We start from the raw sequence: 22,555 nt of genomic DNA, 5'->3' as shown, positions 1-22,555 counted from the left end.
GACATGCTTGGCTCCACAGCTGCCTGCTGAGTAGCCTCTAATGCTGTCTCTTGCAGAGAGAGAGAAAGAAAGCCACACTTCTTTAGTAATGAGGATCCTTCATCAGGACCTACTGAAGGAGCTATTCAAATATCCTTCCAGAAAATTCCACAGATTCATCTAGGATAGCAAATTGTTACAATGATGAAAATGATGCCCTCCAATTGGGTTTGGCAGCAAGCAGGATGGATTCAGCGGATGCTCATGAAGGTTTCAGTACGGGAAGGAAAACGGAGACTGGGTACAGACAGACACATGCGTCTACCGTGTGGGGTTAGCTGATACGTCTCCAGTGACTCTGCTGTATCCTATTTAGCCTACAGGCCTGAAATCTAGACTCATCTCAGGTGAACTTGACCCTGCATGTGGCTGTCACTGGAATTCAGTCCTGCACATAGAAGAATCTCCTCAAGAGCAGGCAAGCGTGCATGGAGGCAGAACAGCGGTTAGAAGTAGCGTGGGCTTCTTTCTCGGGAAGCCTTGGAACAAAAGTTAATAGGAAAATAACTTACTTTTTGCCACAAGGAGGGGATTTGGACCTGTTATGAGTGGCTTCAGATTAACTAATACAAATTCCAAGAATACCGCAGGTCAGGTGTTTCTTAAGCGTGAGCACACGGGTTGAGGGAGACTCAGCTCAGCCATGTTATTACAGAAGACGTGTAATAAGCTCGTCAGACTTCGCCAGAGCACTGGATGGTGACGCTCTGGTTTCGAAGCTTCATTCAGGAAGAAAGTCACAGCTCAGACTGCTCATTCACACAGCAGGGGGAGGTAGTGACTTCTGCTCCCTAATTCTGAAGCGGTTGTCTCCTGTGCAAAATGTGTGTCAGGGACAAACTATAAATACGGGAAGTGTTTCCCACAGTTTCTTCCAGTTGCTGTTTGGTCAAAAAATTCACGATGTGGGGCAAGCTGGTGCTCTCCGCAGAGCACGTAGAAGGGCCAAGAGCAGCAGACCTCAGATTGCTGTGTCCAGGCTGAGGAACCCGCGGCATATGTGTCTCTCAAATCCAGGAAGAGTAGACTGCCCCACTGTTTCCTTAGACCATCAATCAGGACCCATTTCTCGTCCTGGGACTGAGAGCACAGAGTCCCACATACTTTCCTGCCAAGGGAAATCAAGAATCTGTTTCAGGCACAAACATGTGATAACCATGATAATGAAGATTCATTCTTACGGTTCTCTGAGTTTCCAGAGTTCTAAGGTTAACTGATTTCACCTGGAGGGGCTCTTGAGGGCTTCCCACAGCAGCGCCATTGCACTCCCTCATCCTGTGGAAGAGCCATTCTTACAGGAAAGGGGAGATTCTGCACTCTCAGCAAACTGGTGGCTGAGAAAGGAATAACCCCCTCAGCCAGTCTCTGGGCCCAGGCTCTTCCAAGGAGGGGGCAGCCTGACCATCGGAGGCTGTTGGTCACAAGCCAGAAATACTGCTCATCCAAGGCAAGGACCGCCCACCAGGGAACTAGAATATGTATTTTGCTCTTCCTGTCACAAGGGTTCTTGGGAATATTTCTAAAGATCACAGAGTCTGCGAAAAAAAATTGAAGGCAAAGACTTGTTTGAAGAGCATTCAAGGGGCTGGAGAGACAGCTCTTGCAGTGGACACAGTGTGGCTCACAACCATCTGTAACACCAATTTCAGGGGCTCTGAGGGCCTCCTCGAACCTCCACAGGCACCACGAGGATGCGTTGCACAGACATGCATGCAGGCAAAACATTAAGACACACAATGTAAATAAACCTTAAAAAAATTAAGGGTAGCAGTGAGGCAAAAGCTTAAAAGAAGGAAGCAGGCATCCTTTTGGCCCCGGCATTCTTGTCTTGGTGTGTGCAGTACACAAGATGGCTGATTTCATGCTACCTCTCTCTCCCTTGTTTATTTTCTTACCCTCTGACTGGGTTTCCACTGAACTGTCCAATCTTGTAGCTTAACAAGTCATAGTAATTTATTCAGACAGGTTTCCAGAAGCCCGAAGATTTGCTCATGAGGTATGGTTGATAACGGAAGCTGAGATGGAGCTGAGCATGCTCGTGTTGGGAAGCAGAGGTTGGGGGATTCCTGCAAGTGTGAGGGCAGCATGGGGGAGGCACTGCCTCAACCCCTGCCCCCACCAAAAACCCAAAAGGCAAAATGATGAACGATGAGAAAGGGGGGACCCCTAAAGTGGGGACTTTAGGCTGTTCAGCATGGAATGAGGTGCTGGTAAGAGTTTTATCTTGATGGAGTCAAGAAAGGAAAACATTGATTTGATGGTGGCCATTTGCAAGCCTCGTGCCCGGAGCACCATCTTCCGGAGGCACAGGCATTTCCAGTTTATTCTGGAACTTTGATGGCCTGTATCTGTGCCCTTAATACAAAAAAGCCAAGCTCTTTTTTCTTTGGAAGTTAGGGCCACTACGGACCCCTGACCTCTCCCCATAACTCTTGAACACAATCCCTCAAGTCAAAGCAAACATGTCCCACAGAACCTGAGGCTACTCTTCAGGTGCCAGAACTCAGCCAGGAGATCAGCTTGTGTGCGGACCTCAGTTTCTCTCAGCTGTGACACCGAGATGCCGCTGGAGTGTGTGTGCAGGATGAAACAGCTACGATATTTCAGAACTCCAGTGTGTGTGTGTGTGTGGGGGGGGTGTGGATGGAGTGCCTAGATTTCCATATTTCCTCGTTGGATCTCAAACACGTGTGCTGTCCTAATTGGGTAGTGTCCCACTTGTTGGGCTGGGCCAGATATATTCAAAGAAACCACAAGATGCTTCTCCAACTCCACTGTAAGGCCGCAGCGTGGGTCGGATGCTGCTCATTCGTTCTCTCTGGTGGAATTGTTTTCTCACATGCGGCTCACCTCACTTGCCCTTCAGCGCTGAGCGTCTGCAAGGGTCCCTAGCTTTACCATTGCACTGAATGTAAGTGGATAGTGAGATTGTTTAGACTTCAATGAAAGGAGCCAGTTAGAAAACAGACTTTAAAAATGGCAGGACACCCAGGTGTGGTGGTGAGTGCTTTTCATCTCAGCCTCCAGGAGGCAAATGGCAGATGGATCTCTGCTAGTTCAAGGCCAGCCTGGTCTACAGAGTGAGTTCCAGGACAGCGAGAGATACACAGTGAGACTCTATCTCATCAGAGGAAAAACAGGGGGATATTTTCAAAAATTGTTCATCGCCATAAGTGTAAAGAGCAATTGTTATCTTATTTTCATGAACTCGAGTCTATGTGTGTCCATGTCTGGCCTTATGTGGTGATATTTTGTTTGTGCTATAGCAAATGAAGCTTGCCTGATGATCAGAGTGCAGAGCTAGCCACAGTAGTTAGCCATTGAGGCCAGGCAGTGGTGGCACAGACCTTTAATCCCAGAACTAGGGAGATGTAGGCAGATGGATCTCTGTGAGTTCAAGACCACCCTGGGATACATGAGACAAAATCAGTCCAAAAGAGAAACCGAGCCAAGCAGTGGTGGCTCACACCTCTAATCCCAGCACTAGGAAGGCGAAGATGGGAAGTGATATGGCTGCCAGAGAGAGGAATATAAGGAGGGAGGAAACAGGAGCTCAGGATTCAGTCTGAGGATTGGTAGAGACAGGAAATCCCCCTAGGCCTGAGGATTTCACATAGATAAAAACTAGTGACTGACTGCTTTGCTTCTTTGATCTTTCAGCTTTCACCCCTAATATCTGACTTTGGGTGTTTATTACTAAGAGCAATTAGAAATTACGATACAGCCTTAGCCTCCGTAGGCTAGGAACCACGTCTGTGCTATGACTCGGTAGGTCTGGTTACGTGTGTCTGGGAGGGAACAACAGCAAATACCGTGGTTGTTGCTCCTGCAGCGTCTCTTTGCCAGGCCCTCCATCTCATCCTAGACCATAGGACTCACAGTGGAAGAGCAGGGATGGTTCTCGTGTAGCTGGGAAAAGGAAGTTGGAATAAAGGTTCTGTTTTAAGCAAGTTTGAAGGGGGCCTGATTGTTTTGTAGTTGATCCTGGTAGCAAGGACACAATGCAGGGATCACGAGCCTAGAAAAGGCTTTGTCTTCTAGGTTGTAGTCTAACCTGGTTATTTATGATCCTACATGAAATCCTACTTTTCCTATATCCCTAATCTGCTTTGTTAAATTTATTTCATGTTCTTGGATCTTCGTAGGGGCTTTGTGTGAGAGTGTTTGGTGGTGTTCCCGTGTGTGAGAGTGTCTGATGGTGTCCCCGAGTGAGAGAGTGTTTGGTGGTGTCCCCGTGTGAGAGTGTTTGGTGGTGTCCCCGAGTGAGAGAGTGTTTGGTGGTGTCCCCGTGTGAGAGTGTTTGGTGGTGTCCCCGAGTGAGAGAGTGTTTGGTGGTGTCCCCGAGTGAGAGAGTGTTTGGTGGTGTCCCCGAGTGAGAGAGTGTTTGGTGGTGTCCCCGTGTGAGAGAGTGTTTGGTGGTGTCCCCGTGTGTGAGAGTGTTTGGTGGTGTTCCCGTGTGTGAGAGTGTTTGGTGGTGTCCCCGAGTGAGAGAGTGTTTGGTGGTGTCCCCGTGTGAGAGTGTTTGGTGGTGTCCCCGTGTGTGAGAGTGTTTGGTGGTGTCCCCGTGTGAGAGTGTTTGGTGGTGTCCCCGTGTGTGAGAGTGTTTGGTGGTGTCCCCGTGTGTGAGAGTGTTTGGTGGTGTCCCCGTGTGAGAGTGTTTGGTGGTGTCCCCGTGTGAGAGTGTTTGGTGGTGTCCCCGTGTGAGAGAGTGTTTGGTGGTGTCCCCGTGTGAGAGAGTGTTTGGTGGTGTCCCCGTGTGTGAGAGTGTTTGGTGGTGTCCCCGTGTGTGAGAGTGTTTGGTGGTGTCCCCGTGTGAGAGTGTTTGGTGGTGTCCCCGTGTGAGAGTGTTTGGTGGTGTCCCCGTGTGAGAGAGTGTTTGGTGGTGTCCCCGTGTGTGAGAGAGTGTTTGGTGGTGTCCCCGTGTGTGAGAGTGTTTGGTGGTGTCCCCGTGTGAGAGTGTTTGGTGGTGTCCCCGTGTGAGAGAGTGTTTGGTGGTGTCCCCGTGTGTGAGAGAGTGTTTGGTGGTGTCCCCGTGTGTGAGAGTGTTTGGTGGTGTCCCCGTGTGTGAGAGTGTTTGGTGGTGTCCCCGTGTGTGAGAGTGTTTGGTGGTGTCCCCGTGTGTGAGAGAGTGTTTGGTGGTGTCCCCGTGTGTGAGAGTGTTTGGTGGTGTCCCCATGTGAGAGTGTTTGGTGGTGTCCCCATGTGAGAGTGTTTGGTGGTGTCCCCGTGTGTGAGAGTGTTTGGTGGTGTCCCCGTGTGAGAGTGTTTGGTGGTGTCCCCGTGTGAGAGTGTTTGGTGGTGTCCCCGTGTGTGAGAGTGTTTGGTGGTGTCCCCGTGTGAGAGTGTTTGGTGGTGTCCCCGTGTGAGAGTGTTTGGTGGTGTCCCTTTCCTCCCATTTTTGGGATCCATGAGAATTTGAGAATAAACAAGCCCATCAACTGCTCCCAGGATTCAGAAAGCAGTCCCATATCCGGCCGGAGGGAAACCTTGGTGCTGTGTGAGCTGGGAGATCCGGTCCATTATTGTAGGAATGCCCTTCACCCCTGGTTATCCGGGATGGTCACAATGCCAGACTAACTCTTCTTTTCATACTTCCAATGGGACACTATAGTTATAAACCATGCTGATGTCTGGGGAACAAAATGTCTTACATTCTTCGACCCATTAATGTGGGTTTGAAATTAGAATTCTCCGACTCTTGCTTCCATACAGGAATAGGATGGTTTTGGTCCCTCTGGTTTGGGGCCGTGACCTCTGACCCGAGGCTCCTCTCCTGTGAGTGTCTGGGCCGTTGTGTCCTTGTGCTTTTCTTGTCTCACTCTGGAGTCTGGGATTGAGTTTACTTAGGGTGGCGTTACAGCCATGCTGGGTTGACAGATGGAGGGAAAGGATGCGCAGGGTGTGGAAAAGGGTTTCGGGGCAGATTGGAAGAAAACCCCAGGGCACCTGAAGTGAAGTCTGAGGACAGAGGCTCTGGCAGACTCAGACTGTGTGTTGAGGGACGGGTGGGAAGACAGCCAAGGGTGCTGGATCCGAGCTAATAACTGGCTGGCAGCTCAACGGATGACTTCTCCCTTGGGCCTGTGGAACGTTTCCTCAGCGGGGAGTCAGAACCACCACTGTGGAGGACAACGTTTAGCGTGGGGTCTCTCCAAAAGAAGGTGTTGAGAGGTCAGTGGAGGTCTTACAAAGAACGCCAGGAGGTGCAGCTCTGGGGACTTCTCACTGCTGAATTCACCAAATGATCCCCAGACTTCCTGCAGGGCCACCCGCAAGTCGGCCGGCCCCTTTACGCCGTGTTGTAATTAAAGGATAGATATTTTGATAGTGTATTTCAAAACTACTTCAAAATGATATTGGCAGTGATAAAAGTTCTCAACGTGTAACTGAAATCTTCTTGATTTTGTATGAATTAACACAGTCTGGTCACAGGTGGATGCACGGGTTGTATAATGTGCGTTTTTGGGTGATGCTGTTCACATAGGCTCCAGCGACAGGTGCACAGGAAAGGTGAACTGCCCAGTCGTAGGCAGCACCCTGCACTGAACACAACACACAGCCATCCACGTCATTTTCCTCCGGCAAACAGGAATTCTTTCACTGAAGTACGCTTCCAGTCTAACTGGAGCACCAGGGCCGTTTCCACTGGCTTATTCGCTCAGACTAACCTTGGGTTATTATTCACCGGGGAGCTCGGGAGCTGAAAGCTGGCACAGCTCACTTTGTTTTGATGCTGCTTTTCCGCTCGTGGCTCAGAAGGAGACTGAATGAACTTTATGGCCACAAGTTTTGCTGTTGATAGGCAAAGACTAGATGTGTATGGAGGCTCTGAGGGAATTAATTCTGAAATCACGTAAATGCTAGGATGAGGTGTATTGCCAAGCTCACTCTCTTACAGACCCAGGTAGCTGTGATCACAGAGATTCTGATCAAGTTGGTGGTTTCGCAGCTGTGCAAATGAGAAATTTCTTATGTGTTTGTATTTATCTCTGGTAGAAACCGTATTTATCACTTCGTTTTAGTCAATGACTTTAGAAGGGAAATATAATGTTTCTGTGTTGTTGGGACAAGGAAACCCTCAACCCTTCCTCGTTCCCGGAGAAGAGCTGGGAAAAACAAAAGCACTCATGCAAGGCTGATAACATGGACCTGGATGTAAATGGTTCTGGGGTACATAACCTGACAGTAACCCCAAACATCAGAGTAACAAAAGTACTATGACAATTACCATCTTTGAAATAAAAATATCCAAACTATGGTTAGCATAACCCTGTGTGATGGAGATGGCACAGGAGAAGTGGCCAAAGTGAGCTAGTTTTTTTCCAAATTGGTTTCTCACTTTTTTTCCTTGAGGTATGGAATTGGAGGAAAGAGGAGAGAGTTTAATCTGTAGGGCGATCACAGCCACAGCTCTTAGAGACTTGTCCTTAGAGACAGGATATCTGGCTGTAAACCTTCAGGGTGTATGTGACACATTTTGCTTGGTAGAGCTAAGCAGGGTTTTCCCCTATAAAATGTGTACTTACAACTCTTTAATGTGTTTTGCTTTGCAGAGACAAACCCAAACTATCCTGAAGACCTCTATGAAGGTAGCTATCGTGTTTCTTCACTCTGTAATTTCTCTAAATGTTTGTGTATAATGAAATAAATCAGCTAGAAGAAGACCTGTAAGCTGAGTTAAATACACATTTTTAAGTGCTACACAGGCCAAAATAACATCTCAAGTATCACCCAGTATTGACAGCTCTTTTCCCTGGGTATTTACAGTGCCTGTAAAAGGCACTTCCTCTCCCAGGCTCTCTTCTTGGAAGTAGTAAATCCATTCTGCTCCTGCAGACATCTTGTTTCCGTAATTGGGAACTAATTACCTGTTTAGAAGCCATGACAACCAAGGGAGGGGAGGTGGATCACCTTCAGACCAGGCCAGGAAACACATATGAAATGGTCTCTTGTATAATGCAGAAGGCGGCTCGGGCACAGAGCTTCAAAGGGAGTGCTTGCCTGGGCAGCTTGGCCAGGACCGGGCTGTGCCATCAAGACTCGCTGTCTCTGCTCCACATCTCGCCATCCACTGACCAGCTTTGCTGGACTGGTTCCCTCTGTGGTGTGTGCTGATGCTGCGAAGGGATTGACCCAACCGTGCTCCATCTCATCTTTCTTACTGGGAAGCAGGAATGCTTAGCCTTGACTTACTCGGCCATCCCTGGAGGACAGGCCAGTTTCCCTGGGGCTGGACAGGCTTAGCACCTGAAAAAAGGGAAGTCCTTTTAGGAACATGGACAAGGACGAGCTAAAAAGCTGCCCTCATGATGCTGAGCTGCTCATCTGTACTTCACTTGCTGACCAAACGCTAAGGGTGCAGGGATGGTTATAGAACCTTGAGTGCAGATTTCCCAGCTACCCTTGTGAGCACAAAGCTACCGAATGGAGAGAAGTGACAAGTTTTGTTTCAAGATTGGGACTATAATTGAAAATGGTTAAAATTCGTTAGAATTAAAATGAGCTAGAACGTTATATTTTTAAATGTCCTTTGTTCTTTAGCTTTTCACTTACATGTACATTATCTGACGTTCCTGATTGCTTGGGTCTGTAACGTGCCCTTCACCAACAATGGTCATACTCAGTGTGCACTTTGTAAAGATCTCCATCGGATAAGCTTTTCCTATGGACCACCTATGTCCATTAATGTGTATTTAACTCCAGCTAACTTTAACTGGGAATTACGTTGCCTTTCTCTGTGTATGCATGCTAATCTATATTTCGTCCAAGCTGTGGCATGTACAGGTGATTTGAATATGTATTTTTATTTGAACTGCTAGGACTTTAAGAAAAACATGTCTCAGATTATCCTAGACAACATGATGTTTGAACAGTGATTTTTACATTTTAAAACTGTGTTTTGAATTTCTTTCCAGTAACTTTGAAACTTTAAAAATGCTATCTCCCCAGTGGCCCCAGCTCCCACGTTGGGCATGTTGGCTTAGATGTCATGGTTTTAAACTAGAGACATTTAAAATGGTCTAAATTTTGCCTGACTACTTGGCTATACTACAAAGAAAAATTAGTAAATAAATGATGTCTGCTTATGTTTGAAATCAGCGAGTTTTAAGATATTCCAAATAAACATTGCTAAAATGAGAGTTTTGGCATTAAGAATACAACAACAAACAGAGAAAATAAGTGCTTTTTCTGTTATTTTTTTTTCACTCGCATTCAAAGGAACATGCTGTTAATAAAAATGTAATTTGAATTGTTTGCCCTAAAGCCAGCACGATGATGCTACCAAGGGGAGTTTGGCTGGGGTCGAGTTAATGAACTGGCTTTCGCCGGCTGAAAATGAGGGGCAATGTTCTCGCTTAGAATTGAAACAAAGATGCTTACAAAAAACATTGTCTGCAATCAGGTTGCTAAGAAGTTTGTGTACTTGGTAATATTAAGAATAAATTCTAGAACAATGGAGGAAGATTTTAGTGGATTCATAGGGAACATTCCTCTGGAATTATTACAGGTGGAAATTTAAATAAAATTAAATTGCTTAAGAAAGAAAAAAAAAAGAATAAATTCTCTGATTGCCTGTGGAAAATCAGTCACCTAACCTGTGTAAACTAAAACCCATCTAGAACATGCCAGCCAACTTTGAGATGTATGGATTCAATGAAGACATGCTTGTGTGGCTCATTATTATGTTGGCCTATTTATTGTGGAATATTGGTGTGTCTGCGCTCCTCTGAAGATTCTGTTGTGGGTCTTAGTTCCACAGTGATGCGCACACCAGGCTGCATCCTAAGCCCTTGTTCTGTTCCCCAGTGAGATGCTCCTGCCCAGCAGCCAGGGTTTTCTTACAGTCTGAGTAATTGTGTAGCTCCGACTGCTTCTTTCCATGTGGCCTAAGCCGCATGATTTCCCTTCTCCTGCTGACGTTTCTCAGCTTTAAGACTGGCAGCCAGATCTGCCCTCCAAAGATTTCATGTGAAAAGCAGCCATGGCTCCCGTCGGTTGTTTTAAAGACGGGCACTAATGAGGGCAAGCTTCCCGAAGGGCAAAGAAGAAATCTTAAAGTGGATTTAGAATGACCAGCAGAACAGTGATGGGGAGATGGGATCCATATTGGTTTTGTGCAGTTCCATCCCCGCTGTGCGTTTAACTGAGCAGTCAGGCCCATCCCCGCACAACCAGGCTGTCCCGACAGTGATCAGCATTCTCTGGCTCTGCCTTGCTTTGTTCTGGGTTGCGCTGTGACCCTGTGTATGTTGGCAGCCTATTGATGACTTCATATTCCTCCTCTTTCTCTTGTCTCCAATTGAAGACTGGACTGTAGCAACTGACATCGGGGATACCACAAACAAAAGCAATGAGATCCCTTCCACGGATGTTGCCGACCAAAACAATCGGGAGCGTCTCTCGGTGAGTAGAGTTGATAGGTGCTTCCTGGGTTGGTTTGGGCAATTCTGAACGGTCATGTGCTGGTGATTGGCGTGCACATGAAGAGCTGAGGGAAAGGGTGGGTGAGCAAGTCCTTGCTGGGAAATATGAGGCCGCACTTCCCTGGAAGGCTCAGGCTGGTGACGAAGGTCTTGAAATAGTCCCAGGTGATTATCCTTACTCTACAGTGAACTGCCGCCCAAGGGTCTGTGGATCCTCGGGTTCCATGGTAGGACCAGTTTGGAACCAGGTTGAGTTTTCCTCACATACAGCATGTCCCGTGAGCTCCAATTCCTTCCATGCCTGAATCCACCATTCCTCTCTTCTGCTTCCACAGCTGCAGGCTGATCCAGGTTCTGCCAAACAGGACCTGGCTACAAGCTCCTTGCCAACTGCTATTTCTCCCCAGTATGGTTTGCAGGTGTTGTCGGGTCTTACATTTTTAATCTGACTTGGAAAACTGTCCAAAGACGAATAGTGCTTTGTGACATGAAAGTTCTATGAATCTCAAAAATTTTAATTATTTTTTTCTTTATATTATGAGGATGAGTCTATTAGACTAGGTTGCTAGTAGCCATGATAGTTGCAATGCCCTCACGATGCCGTCAACGTTCCTGTCAGCATCCTGCCCATAACTCTTCTAATCTAATGGTTCTCCTTGGAGCTAGAAACTATTTGTGCATCAAATGTCTAAACCATACATAACTGGATTTTTAAAATTCCATAAAATGGTCCTTTATTTATGCCTCTGAGTTAGAAAATGTAGATTGTGTTTGTTTGCTTTTTGAGACAGAGTTTCTCAGTGTAGTCTTGGCTATCCTGGAACTTGCTCTGTAGACCAGGCTGGCCTCAAACTCACAGAGATCCACCTCTGCCTCCCGAGTGCTGAGGTTAAGGGTGTGGGTCACCACCATCTGGCAGATAATCCAGCTTCTAACATTGATGGGGCTCACTGTTTCTGCCTGCCTGTGTTACAGTCTGAACGTCATGTGTCAATCACACAGCAGTTAGCATAACTCACGCTGCTTTGTTCGGGGGTACACTGATAAGCTTTGCAAATGATGAAATAGGAGATCATTTGGCAAAGAACAAGAACTGAAACAATGTAACAAGCTACAAGTAACAAGTAACAAGCTCTGCAGCTGATTCACTCTGGCCCCCATCCTGTTATGCCAGGGTAATGCATTTGGTCACTTACGGTAATCTACATGCAAGTGTGTGTGTGTGTGTGTGTGTGTGTGTGTGTGCGCGCATGAGTGCCATCCATTTGTATGATGTGTGTGTGTATGTTTGGGTATGCTCCTGCCTCAGTGTATGTGTAGGTCAGGAGACCACTTTCCCCTGTGGTTGCAAGGCTCAAACCCAGGTCATCAGGCTTGCAGTAGGCAAGTGTTTTTACCCCCTGGGTCATCTTGTTGGCTCAGCTGCCACTCTTTTTCACTGAAAAGGACATGGTCTGAAACCTCCAGCAGATGCTTAAAATTTTAGGTAGCGTTGAAGCTTGGCTGGGACTTTCCCTATGAATACCCACAATAAAGTTTGGTTTACAAATTTAGGCATGGTTTAATCCCAGCACTCAGGAGGCAGAGGTAGGCAGATCTCTGGGAGTTCGAGGCCAGCCTGGTCTACAAGAGCTAGTTCTGGGAGAGGCACCAAAGCTACAGAGAAACCCTGTCTCGAAAAACCAAAAAAAAAAAAAAAAAAAAAAAAAAACCAAAAACAAAAAACAAAAAACAAATTTAGGCATGGTAAGAGTTTAAAATTGCTAATAAAACTTAACAGTTATCACAACATAGTATCAATTTTTTCTTTGCAGTCACTATGAAATAAAACAAAGGTGACTACTTTGTGGTGTCGTGACTGTTTCTTAGGAACGAGAAGGCTTGTGGTTAACCAACACCCGAGTAGTTTGTTCAGTGTGGCTATATGGGGCAAGTTCGAAGGAGGTGGATTTGATTAGAACAAGGTGGCCCCCTGCCAGCCACGAGGGAACCTCTGTCCCTCTGAGGACGTGTAGGCTGATGAGGCTATAAGTCTATACCCAGAGTTTTGCTGACGTTGTATCCGGAAGCACCAAAGAGAAGCAGCGAAAGGGTCCGTTATCAGACGCCTGCAGGACACCCGCCATGGCCAGTGCCTGGCAGGTGCTTTGTGACTGTCTCAATGCCTCTCTTATCTGACACCAGACTGCAGCGAAACTGCAGCGGGATTAGCGTTGAGGTTTTATTTTCCTGCCTTCTTTGTGAACTATACACTTTGTTGCGAATAAATTACAGCTAATTTAAATAACTGGGCAGACTGGTTCACATGCAAGCTGTGTGTCCTTGGGATATTTATTTACCTTTCTACGAGTTTTAGTTTTGATCCTATGACCATCTGTCCTGCCATCATCTTAATTATGGTGCTGCTACCGTCCTAGTCACGGTTCTTAGTTCACTGTCTTCACGAACTCCCAGAGGATTATACAGTCCACAGGGCAGAGAGTAGTCACACGTGAAGATGATGAGACGCAGAGCAGCACAGCTGAACTTCACACTCAGGAAGAAGTCGAGTCTAAATCTATAGCCTGCAGTGTCAGCATCTGCTGTGCTGCAGTAACAAACATCCCCGCATCTTAGTGACCGAGCACTGCTGCCATTTCTCGTATGCCTCCCTGCGTGTGTTACTGGTGTTACTGGGAGTCTCTTCAGCCTTGTCCTGCCTGTAGGACCTGGCTGACACACAGCTGCCCTTTGGAGAGCTGGTTCTCATCACAGCAGGGAGAAAGTTCCAGAGGCAGGTGGAGTAGGGCTTCTCAGACTTGACACTGTTGGCTTTGGCGGTGAGGAGCTCTAAGGACGTTCCTGGCCATGGTAGATGGTTAGCAGACTCCTGGATTTTACTCTCTAAGTGCTTGTAGCGCCACCCCCAGATCCACCGTCAAATCTAAAGTTGCCAGGTCTTTGAGTGACAACACCAAGGCTTGTTGATGACCATGACCTTTGACTGAGACCTCAAATCATCAAGGACATGCTCCACCCTTTGCTAAACCAGTCTCAACTAGTGTCGAGAATGCCCCTAACCACAGCAAGACAGGGAGTGCATCTTCCAGAGAAACAGGAGCCAAGATCAATTTGTTAAGGAATATTAACAATTACCTTAGAGGGAAAAATAATACTGCTTTAAGGGATATCACACAGAGTGAATGACACATGGAGTTTAAGCTTTTTAGTGACAGTTACCACAGGAGTTGATAAGCACTGTCAAAGTGCAGCGTCAGTTTTTATGAATAAAGCTTTATTAGAACATGACCTTGTAAGTTTGTTTTCACATCTTCTATGGCTGTTTTCAACTTACACTGCAGAGCTGAGTTCTTGTGAACAGGGGCTATGTGCCTGGCAGAATCTGCATGTTCCATCTGTCAGAGCATTAACAGAAGCTTGCCGGCCCCCAAACCTTGATGTGCTGGTTAAGTTTGTCATCTGACACAGACTAGGATCACCTGGAAAGACAGAATCTCAACTGAAGGATTGGCTCCGCCTGATTGGCCCTGGAGGCGTGTCTGCAGGGCATTTTCTTGATGAAGTGGCATGATGTGGATTAATTGTGGGTGGAGCCACCTTGGTGGGTGGTTCTGGGATATATAGGAGAGAAAAACTGAACAAGCCGTGGGAAACAAGGCAGTAAGCAGCATTCTTCCACAGGGTTCCATGGTTCCTGCCTCAGGCTCCTGTCCTGGCTTCCCCTGATGGCAGACTGTAAACTGTAAGATGAAATAAGCCCTTTCTTCCTGGCTTGTTTTCAGTCATGGTGTTTATCACAGCAACAGAAAGCAAATTAGAATCCTTGGCCTGAGCAAAACCTAAAAGCAATGTTCAGTGTGTTACATTATCACATCTTTGTCTCTACAATGTCACCATGTCCTTCAAGCAAGATGATCACAGTGTACCCAGAGGAGCAGCGGTGGCAGTGAATACTAAGTTTCCATTGTCGCCTCTGCCTTGGGGTTGTGACAGAATTCAGACAGCTACTCTTTCTACTATCAGAACTCACAACTTGCAATTCCATTTTTTTAAACATAAAAAGCCTTTCCTGGTGGGTATCACCCATGCAGAAAAGTGTATGGATCAGTGATGTCTATCTCCAGTCCTGTTCAGGGCTGGGAGGCACAGCAAAACACCGCCCTGCTTCTGGCGTGCCCTGGCTCCTGCAAATTGTGGCACTAAACCAAGAAGGATGTTCACCATGAACAATGTTTTAGCATGTACAACAGTAATGAGAATAATAAAATTAACCCCACTGTATTTTTTTACTAGCAACAAAATATTCATATTTATTCATCTACCACCCCTCCCTCTCCTTCCCCTTTACTCCTGTGTCTCCAGATGGAGAGATGAATAGACAGATGTAGCCATAGATACGATTATCCACATGGTATCAGTTAGAGATCTGTTTATATGTTTGACATGCTTCTCCTTTGTAGCATGGGCATCATAATAGTAAGTGTTCAGGAAATGCTAACTGCCGTGGGCATCACTATTATCCAAGAGCAGGGAGTGGTTTTGCAAGGTCGTCACAGCCTCGCTTTCTCTCCAGGTCTATGCTGTGGTGGTGATTGCGTCTGTGGTGGGATTCTGTCTGCTGGTGATGCTGCTTCTGCTCAAGTTGGCAAGGCATTCCAAGTTTGGCATGAAAGGTAAGCAAAGCCACACTTGTTTTGCTTCTTAAGTGGACTCATTTTTGGCTCATGACTAACGCTAATTATCACTAAAGGAGGAAGTGGCTGCATTTATGATGACTGGTGTTTAAGCCGGAAAAATAGCAACAAGGGTATAATACTACAAATCAAGACAGAACAAACTCGTGATTCCTCAACACTGCCCACTTTCCTGCGAGCACAGTTGTCCCAGGAAGGATGGACTGGTGTCTCGGGTAGGAACTAACTCAGCAGTGTAGGCATGTAGCAGTACTTGAGTGTCCTGTTGTGGTTGGGTGAGGCACGGGGGCAGAAGACTCCACGGCCATGGCACCTCTACTTTCTGTTGTATATTGAGTCTAAGTCTTCTGCCCCCCGATTTCTCTTGCTATTGCTTTTCCGTATTTCCATTTTTGGAAAATTAACACTGACAGAAGCAAAATAAGAAAGCCACCATGGTACCGTGAGTTTGTGCATGGATGGGTTCTTATTTAAGTGGAAAAATTCTCAGGGCTGAGAACCAGAGACTGTTTCCGTGAACACATAATTGATGCTCTTAAGGCCAATGAATTCTGTTTAGGGGTGGTCATGCGGAGACACTTGAATAAATGCTTTTATATAAAAGTGAGACATTCCCTTGACTTTGAGGCACTTGCTGTGATGTTTAAGCCATTGTATTGACTGCAGTGAGATTACTGTATTTTGTTTGTTCTCTGGCAGTTCTGTACTGTGAGGGCCTAGGAGGGGAAGTTGTAAGAGGGTTTGGTGGAGGATGGCGCGTGTCTTTCACCTATGTGGTCAGCGGAATGACTCTGGCCCTGCTCGTCACTTGAAAAGGGATGCTCACGCAGTATCTTGGCCAGGGTGCATGGCCCTAGGGCGGATGACCTTTCCTGCTGTTTCCTTGCCTCATTCTTTTGGTGACCAAGATGAGGATGCTCAGTGGTCATCTCTTCAGACAAAACACAAAACACGATAAAAACCCTTCCAGTCTTACTGTGGCCATCTCTTAGCCTGTGGGTCTTTGATGCTTCCTTTGGAGAAAATCCCCTTTGCTCTAGTAAACTGTGAGGCCTGGGAGAAGAGGAGGGCTGAGGGACTGCAGTCATTGTGAAAGTGGCCTCTTGAGCCTAGCAGAAACCGACAGGGAAACAAGCATTGCAGGGCTCCCCAAAGTTCTGAGGAAGCCAGGCCTGTATGGGTCAGCAACTGCATCTGAACAGTTTTCACCCTAGCCTTGAGAATCACTAACCCCTGGTCATGAATGTGGGCTGCCACATCTTTCTCCTCGTGTGACAGTGTGGTCAAACAGCCATTTCTCCCCAAGCACCAGGCTGGACTAGCTGTCTGCTCCCCACATACTGGGTACCCACCACGAGCATTTATGTTTCTCACCTTCACCGGGTGCTTTATTTCCTGGGGGGCATTTTGAGTGCCTGTCCCCAAGCACAGCTTGCCCTGGAGAGCAGCTGGCTCCTTTCTGAAAGGATTTGACAGGAGGGGTTTCATCATGAGGAAGGGTGTGCCCAGCCCATTCCGGGAGTTCATCGGCAGTGGTGGGAATGCTGGGAGTGGAATCTGGGAAATCTTCCTGCTGCTGTCCAGGAACTACACACCGAAGAGAAGTTCCTGTGAATGGCGACCTGTTTTCTCAGTAGTGCAGCAATGGGAGGGGTAAAGGGTAGATATTCGTTCTCAAGAAGGTTGTGTTACCACCAAATGCCTGCCTTTTCTGAGCACAACCCGAGGGTATCCTTAATGAATTTAGAGGAAGAACTTGTTTGGCCTTGACCAGGGCAGTCCATGACGACGTCCAGCCATAACAGCTATAGGTATGGGTTTTCCCCCCTCTAACTCCTAAATGTAAATAAAATGTGTTTGAGACAGTGTTGTCTCAAAGACTCAGTTTCTCTTTGGAGCAGCTGGGGTTTGTTTTATTTTTGCTTTCATTGGTGTTTCAGAGAGCTGTGGTGTTGTCTTTGGAGATGGAGCCAAAGGAGTGAGCTTCATTGGCCCTCTGCTCTGTCTACTCGGTGGAAGCAGATTGCTGATAGTGTGGCTGTGGGATAACCTCTCTGTAGGCTGTGAATGTATTTTATTACTATTGGTTAATATAGAATCTTGTTTGGCCAATAGCAAGGCAGGATAGAACCAGGTGGGAAATCCAAGCAGAGATAAGGGAGAAGAGCAGAGTCAGACAGATGCCAGCAACCACTGCCAGGGGAGCAAGAGGTGAGGTAACAAAGTCACAAGCCTCAGGGTAAAATGTAGACTAATAGAAATCTGATGACTTAGTGGTAAGAGCTAGTTAATAATAAGCCTGAGCTAGTAGGTCAAACAGTTTGTAATTAATATTAAGCCTCTGAGTGATTATTTTAAAAGGGCCTCAGGACCGGGTGGGATAGAAAAAGCCTCTGTTTGCACAGGTGGGTACCGAGTGTCAGTTCTGTCTGCTCATCTCTGTTTACTTAGTGCCTAGTTCACTTGGTACTCAATAAATATTAATAAACTGACTGATTAGAGAGAGCTGTTAGTGTCATCCAATGTAAGTTATTAATTACTAAGGACTTAATATTTGGACGATAACTCACATGTAAATGGCTGAAGAGAGAGTCTGTTTTTTTTTCCCCCTAATTGCTGGAAGGGACAAACCCCACTGTTTCTAATTTTCTCTGACTTGAGATAATTGGAGGTCATTGACGAGAAGTCATCTGGACAGGTCCTGTCCCAGGGCACTTGGCTTTTGCAGGACTCTGTTTTGAGCAGTGGTTTCTGAGTTTGGAAGGTGTACTTTGGTTTTCAACTTTGCTTAGGAGGCTCTTCAACTGCTGCCTTTGAACATGTGGCTTTGGTGCTTGTGGCTCTATTCAGACCTGAAGCTGGAGGAGGTGTCATCTGGTGGCTCAAATTGCACTGTTCATCTAGAATTTATCTTTCACTGTTACTTCTTTACTATAGTTTAAGCATCTTCTTGCTAATGTCTGATAGGCTGTTGGATTTGTGACGGTAACAACGTCAAGCAGTAGAGTTTTTTTCCTTTCCATTTCTCTAGTTTATTTCTGTATAGTTACTTATTTTATTGAATGTCTAGTTATTATTAGCATAGAGGAGTTCCAAAAAAAGGGTACTATTAGTGTTTGGCCATGTACACTCAGTTAATCTTATGCATATTTAATATGAGTACATAAAACACGTGAGTCTACCTACATCCGTGACCAGATTGATATTTCTGTAAGTATAATTTGATTCTTTTTCTTCTAAGACTGCTGCCAGTTTATTTTGATTATTTTTTCAATGATATGGCTCTCAACGAATTTTCAGAGCGACTTGTTGCTAAGGAACAGCAACAGGACCGCAAATGTGCAGTAAACGCATGCACGCATACACTCGCACTCTGACCAAGTCTTCCTTGGCACTCACAGGGCTTCTTGCCCTCCCTGCTCCGACAGGAATGGAAGAATCCTGGCATATGGGTTGCCAGTTCTTCAGGGGGTGCTCCACTCTGGGAGCCCTGCCATAGGTGGGGCTGGCAGGCTTGGCACTCCCCACACGGGTGAGGAGCGGGTGTGGCTATCAGAGTGTTGTACTCCCTGATGGAAATGCACAGGTGGTGTTTCTCCCCCTGCATCGATGCATCCTTCGGGTGCAGATGGAAATATCTCAGTGGTCAAGAGATTGCATCTGTATGCTCTAGCCTGCATGGATTCATACCCCATCTCAGTTCACCCCCGATTTTCAGTTAAGATAGACACAAAATGACACCGTCTGGGAGCACAGGTCCACGTTTCTCTTCTCCACACTGAAGTCAGTGCTCTGAACTGACCTAGAGTGTCTTTCAGCCCGAAGAATTCCACGCATTTAAAAATGTTGGTAAGCCGGGCAGTGGTGGCGCACTCCTGCACTTGGGAGGCAGAGACAGGCGGATCTCTGTGAGTTCGAGGCCAGCCTGGTCTACCAAGGGAGTTCCAGGACAGGTTCCAAAGCTACAGAGAAACCCTGTCTCGAAAAACAAACAAACAAAAAAAAAAAAGTTAAAAATGTTGGTAAACATTGCAGGGCTGGAGCTAACTCTGCTGGTGGTTTTTGCCTTTTCTAGGTGCTCAGAGCAGCCCAGAGGGTTGAAGGGCTGCCGCTCAACACAGATTTGGGTCAGCTTTTCTTTAGAAGAGAGAAACATGTGACCAAAGCCAGAAACATGACCATGGAAAAATCTGAGAAGGCAAACTTTTTCCACATGCGTCTTTCACTTTTGTAAAAAATTGCAGTGTAGATAAACTAGAACGCCAACAAAAGTTTGTTTTCCAAACTTTCATGTGGCTTAGGAAGATGTAAGTCAAAAACAGAAGCCCCCTCCCCCTCTTCTCACAAAGCTGGTTCCACTCCTAAGTTCCCCACCCCCTTTCTCACACTGCTGGTTCCACTCCCAGAGAGAACTGTCTTTATCTTGCAGGATGCATACATTATGTAAATGATCAAATACACAGCTTCACTTTCATGTAGATAATCAGAACAGGGCTTCTTTTTTTATTCCACAGGGAAGTCATAGCACCAGCCTTGTTCTGCATATTTCCCGAGGTCACAGTTTGCCTGGCAGCCCTTTCTACCAGCACCCAGGCAGCTACTGTATATTATTTAGTAGTACTTCCCTGCACCCCACATTAGGCCTCCTGAAACCCGCCGTCTCCTGCCCATGGGTTAGTAGCTGTTTTAGTCAGTATTCTGCTGCTGTGAAGAGACGCTATGACCAAGAAAACAGTGACAGAGCAAAGGGTTTAATTGGGGGTCTCAGAGGCTTAGTTCAGTATCCTCTCGGCAGGAGTATGGCAGCAGACAGACATGGTCCTGGAGAAGAAACTGAGAGCTACATCCTGAGCAGGCAGAGAAAGAGACTGGCCAAACCTCTTAACCCTTCTCAAAGAGCCCCATACCCCAATGACAAAGCATTCCATACAGGAGCCTATGGGGGCCATTCTCATTCAAATCGCTAAGGTAGCTTCCTAGCACTCTAAAGAAAGAGCCAAGACAGTCAAACAGACGAGGTTCTTTCTGGTTCACCGCATTGGAGGTTTAGACTAAGGTCAGTTGGTCCTGTTGCTTTTGGCCTGTGGTGGTTCATCACAGTGGGAACATAGAAGGGCACAATTATGCACCTTCTTCTGGCCAGAAAGGATGAAGAGAGGAAGGTGTTGGGATTCAGGTGTCCCCTTTGAGGGCAGGCCCTGAATAACCTTGTTTCTCTTTCCACTCTTCGAGGTTCTCACCTCCTGATTGCACCAGAAAAAAATAAATCCTTACACACAAGTCCCTGGGGCAGAGTCCAGATCCAGGCTGCAGCAGGCAATGCTCAGACCCACCTCAAAGAGCTGTTGTGAACACACTGAGTGTAGTTTGTGAAGCACAGGCATTCCTAGCTTTGAATAATTGTTATATATTCTTATTATTGCGAATGAATTGTGATTTATTTGATACATCTTGACATTTAAGTTTTAATCAAATTTCAGAAAATTATTTTATGGATAGACATAGAGAGAGTTGGAAATGGATGACTGGGAGGGAAGAGTCCGTGCTTCAAATGTGAGCAGATGCCCTAACAAGCCCTTTTATTTGTCAGGTCATCCAGCAACAGCACAAGGGTGCACTTTTATTATTCCCAGCTGTAGAGAATATTACCAGTCTTCTATATATTTATTAATTTAGATTAAGCTGATGTTTTGATTAATAATGATGTTAAGAATCTTTATCACATGGAAAATGTGATTTTTTTTATTAGTGTACATTACACAGTACTTTTAAATATCAATTTTTTTATTTTTTTTGAGACAGGGTTTCTATGTGTAACAGTTCTGGCTGTTCCAGAACTCTCTTTGTAGACCAGGCTGGTCTGGAACTCACTGATCTCTGCCTCCCAAGTGCTGGGATTAAAGACATGTGCCAACACTGCCCAGTGGTGTATTTTGTATCGATTTTTATTGGTTAAGCATATTATTCCTGCTTTTTCTAATCTTTTGTTTCTAAACAATTGTTTTTAAAGTTATATTAGTTAGTTAGATATAGGTTCTCACTTTGTAGCCCATGCTGGCCTCTAACTTGTAGTAAACCCTGCCTTGGTTTCCTAAGTGCTGGGATTACAGGTGTGAGCCACCCCCCATCAGTGTATTATAACTTTTCAGTAATATTTTTGGTAAACAAAAATGTTTGCTTTTTGATAGAGACAAATCTGTGATCTTTCTTGTCTAAGCCACGCGTCTTTGGAAGGCCTCCTGCTGCAGGCCATAAGCAGATTTTATACCTCCACTTCATCTACTCCATATGCTCTTCAGCTGAGCTCCTCGGGCTTCTTTGCAATTCCCTTTTTCTCTTTTAATTTTGTGTGAAATACTTGTCTTATTCAGAGATGCAGAGAATAAAGACACTTGAGAAAATTTTAGTGTGACATTTTCAGAATATTATTTTAACTTCATAGACTCAGAAAGCCACTGACAAAACAAAAAGCTGTTTTGAAGAGCTCCGTGGTTAACTCGCAATGGGGATGAGCATGGTGCTGTGCGTTCCTCCTGTGTGAGAGGCACTGAGAGCCTCCCAGAGGGGTCAGGAAGACTCTGGCTCTCTTCTTCACAGCCTCAGCCTGAACTCAGGAATCTTATAATGGAGGAAACAATATGCCAATACTCACCAATCCTTGATAATTTCAGAAAGAATGTCAGTTGAAAGAGTTGCCCAGCAGTAAAAATTTATTTCAGAAGAAATGATTGCCCTGTTTCCTGTTGTTTGGAGGTGTGAGCCCACCCCAGGCTCACTAGCTGTCTTAGTTTACAAATCTCTTCCTACTGAAAAAAAAACTTATTTTTTATTTTTGTCTATGAGCAGTTGCCTGCATGCATCTATCTCTCCCACCTGGGGGCAGAGCCTGTGGAGACCAGAAGGGAGCCTTAGATACTTAGTATCCCCTGGTACTGAGTCTTAGATGGTTGTGAACTACTCTGTAAGTGCTGGGAACTGAACCCCAGGAGAGTGGCCAGTGCTCTTATCCACTGGGTCCTCTGTCCAGCTGTCTCTCTTACTTTCATGTCAATGTCGCGTTCATCGCATTCATCTACATGACAGCAAAGGATGCTTAATCTGTGCATCACATGGTGAAGACATAGATACGGGGCTCGAAGGGACTGGTTTTAGCCGTTCGCACAGAAAGCAGAGCGATCCGATCAGTCATTCTCCCACTACCCATGTAAGAGAAACTACCTCTTTATTTGAACTTTAAATTTTAATTTGATTATAAATGCTTATAGGATGCCATGTGCTGTTCAAATGCATGAATACAAATGTTCATAGCTTCTTAGAGGTGAGGGACCTCTGAACCCTTCTCTCTTCATGCTAGAATATTGACCAATGGACCTGCCAGGATGTCTTGATCAGTTGACT

General features: G+C 46.0%; 1 protein-coding gene across 7 annotated transcripts in view; it reads left to right on the top strand.

The window, feature by feature from the left end:
* Ntrk2 (neurotrophic receptor tyrosine kinase 2) overlaps positions 1-22,555 on the top strand; it is a 326,602-nt gene that overhangs the window by 64,037 nt on the left and 240,010 nt on the right. For all 7 annotated transcript variants that reach the window (XM_075969423.1, XM_075969425.1, XM_075969422.1 and 4 more), the window contains exons 10-12: positions 7,593-7,628; positions 10,346-10,443; positions 15,037-15,136. In XM_075969423.1, coding sequence (XP_075825538.1) covers positions 7,593-7,628; positions 10,346-10,443; positions 15,037-15,136 — 234 coding nt within the window. The remainder of the gene's footprint in view (positions 1-7,592; positions 7,629-10,345; positions 10,444-15,036; positions 15,137-22,555) is intronic.

The sequence above is a fragment of the Microtus pennsylvanicus genome, chromosome 4 (assembly GCF_037038515.1).
Source record: "Microtus pennsylvanicus isolate mMicPen1 chromosome 4, mMicPen1.hap1, whole genome shotgun sequence".
Taxonomy (NCBI): domain Eukaryota; kingdom Metazoa; phylum Chordata; class Mammalia; order Rodentia; family Cricetidae; genus Microtus; species Microtus pennsylvanicus.
Note: the sequence above shows the minus strand (reverse complement) of the source record. Positions and strands in the feature narration are given on the sequence as shown.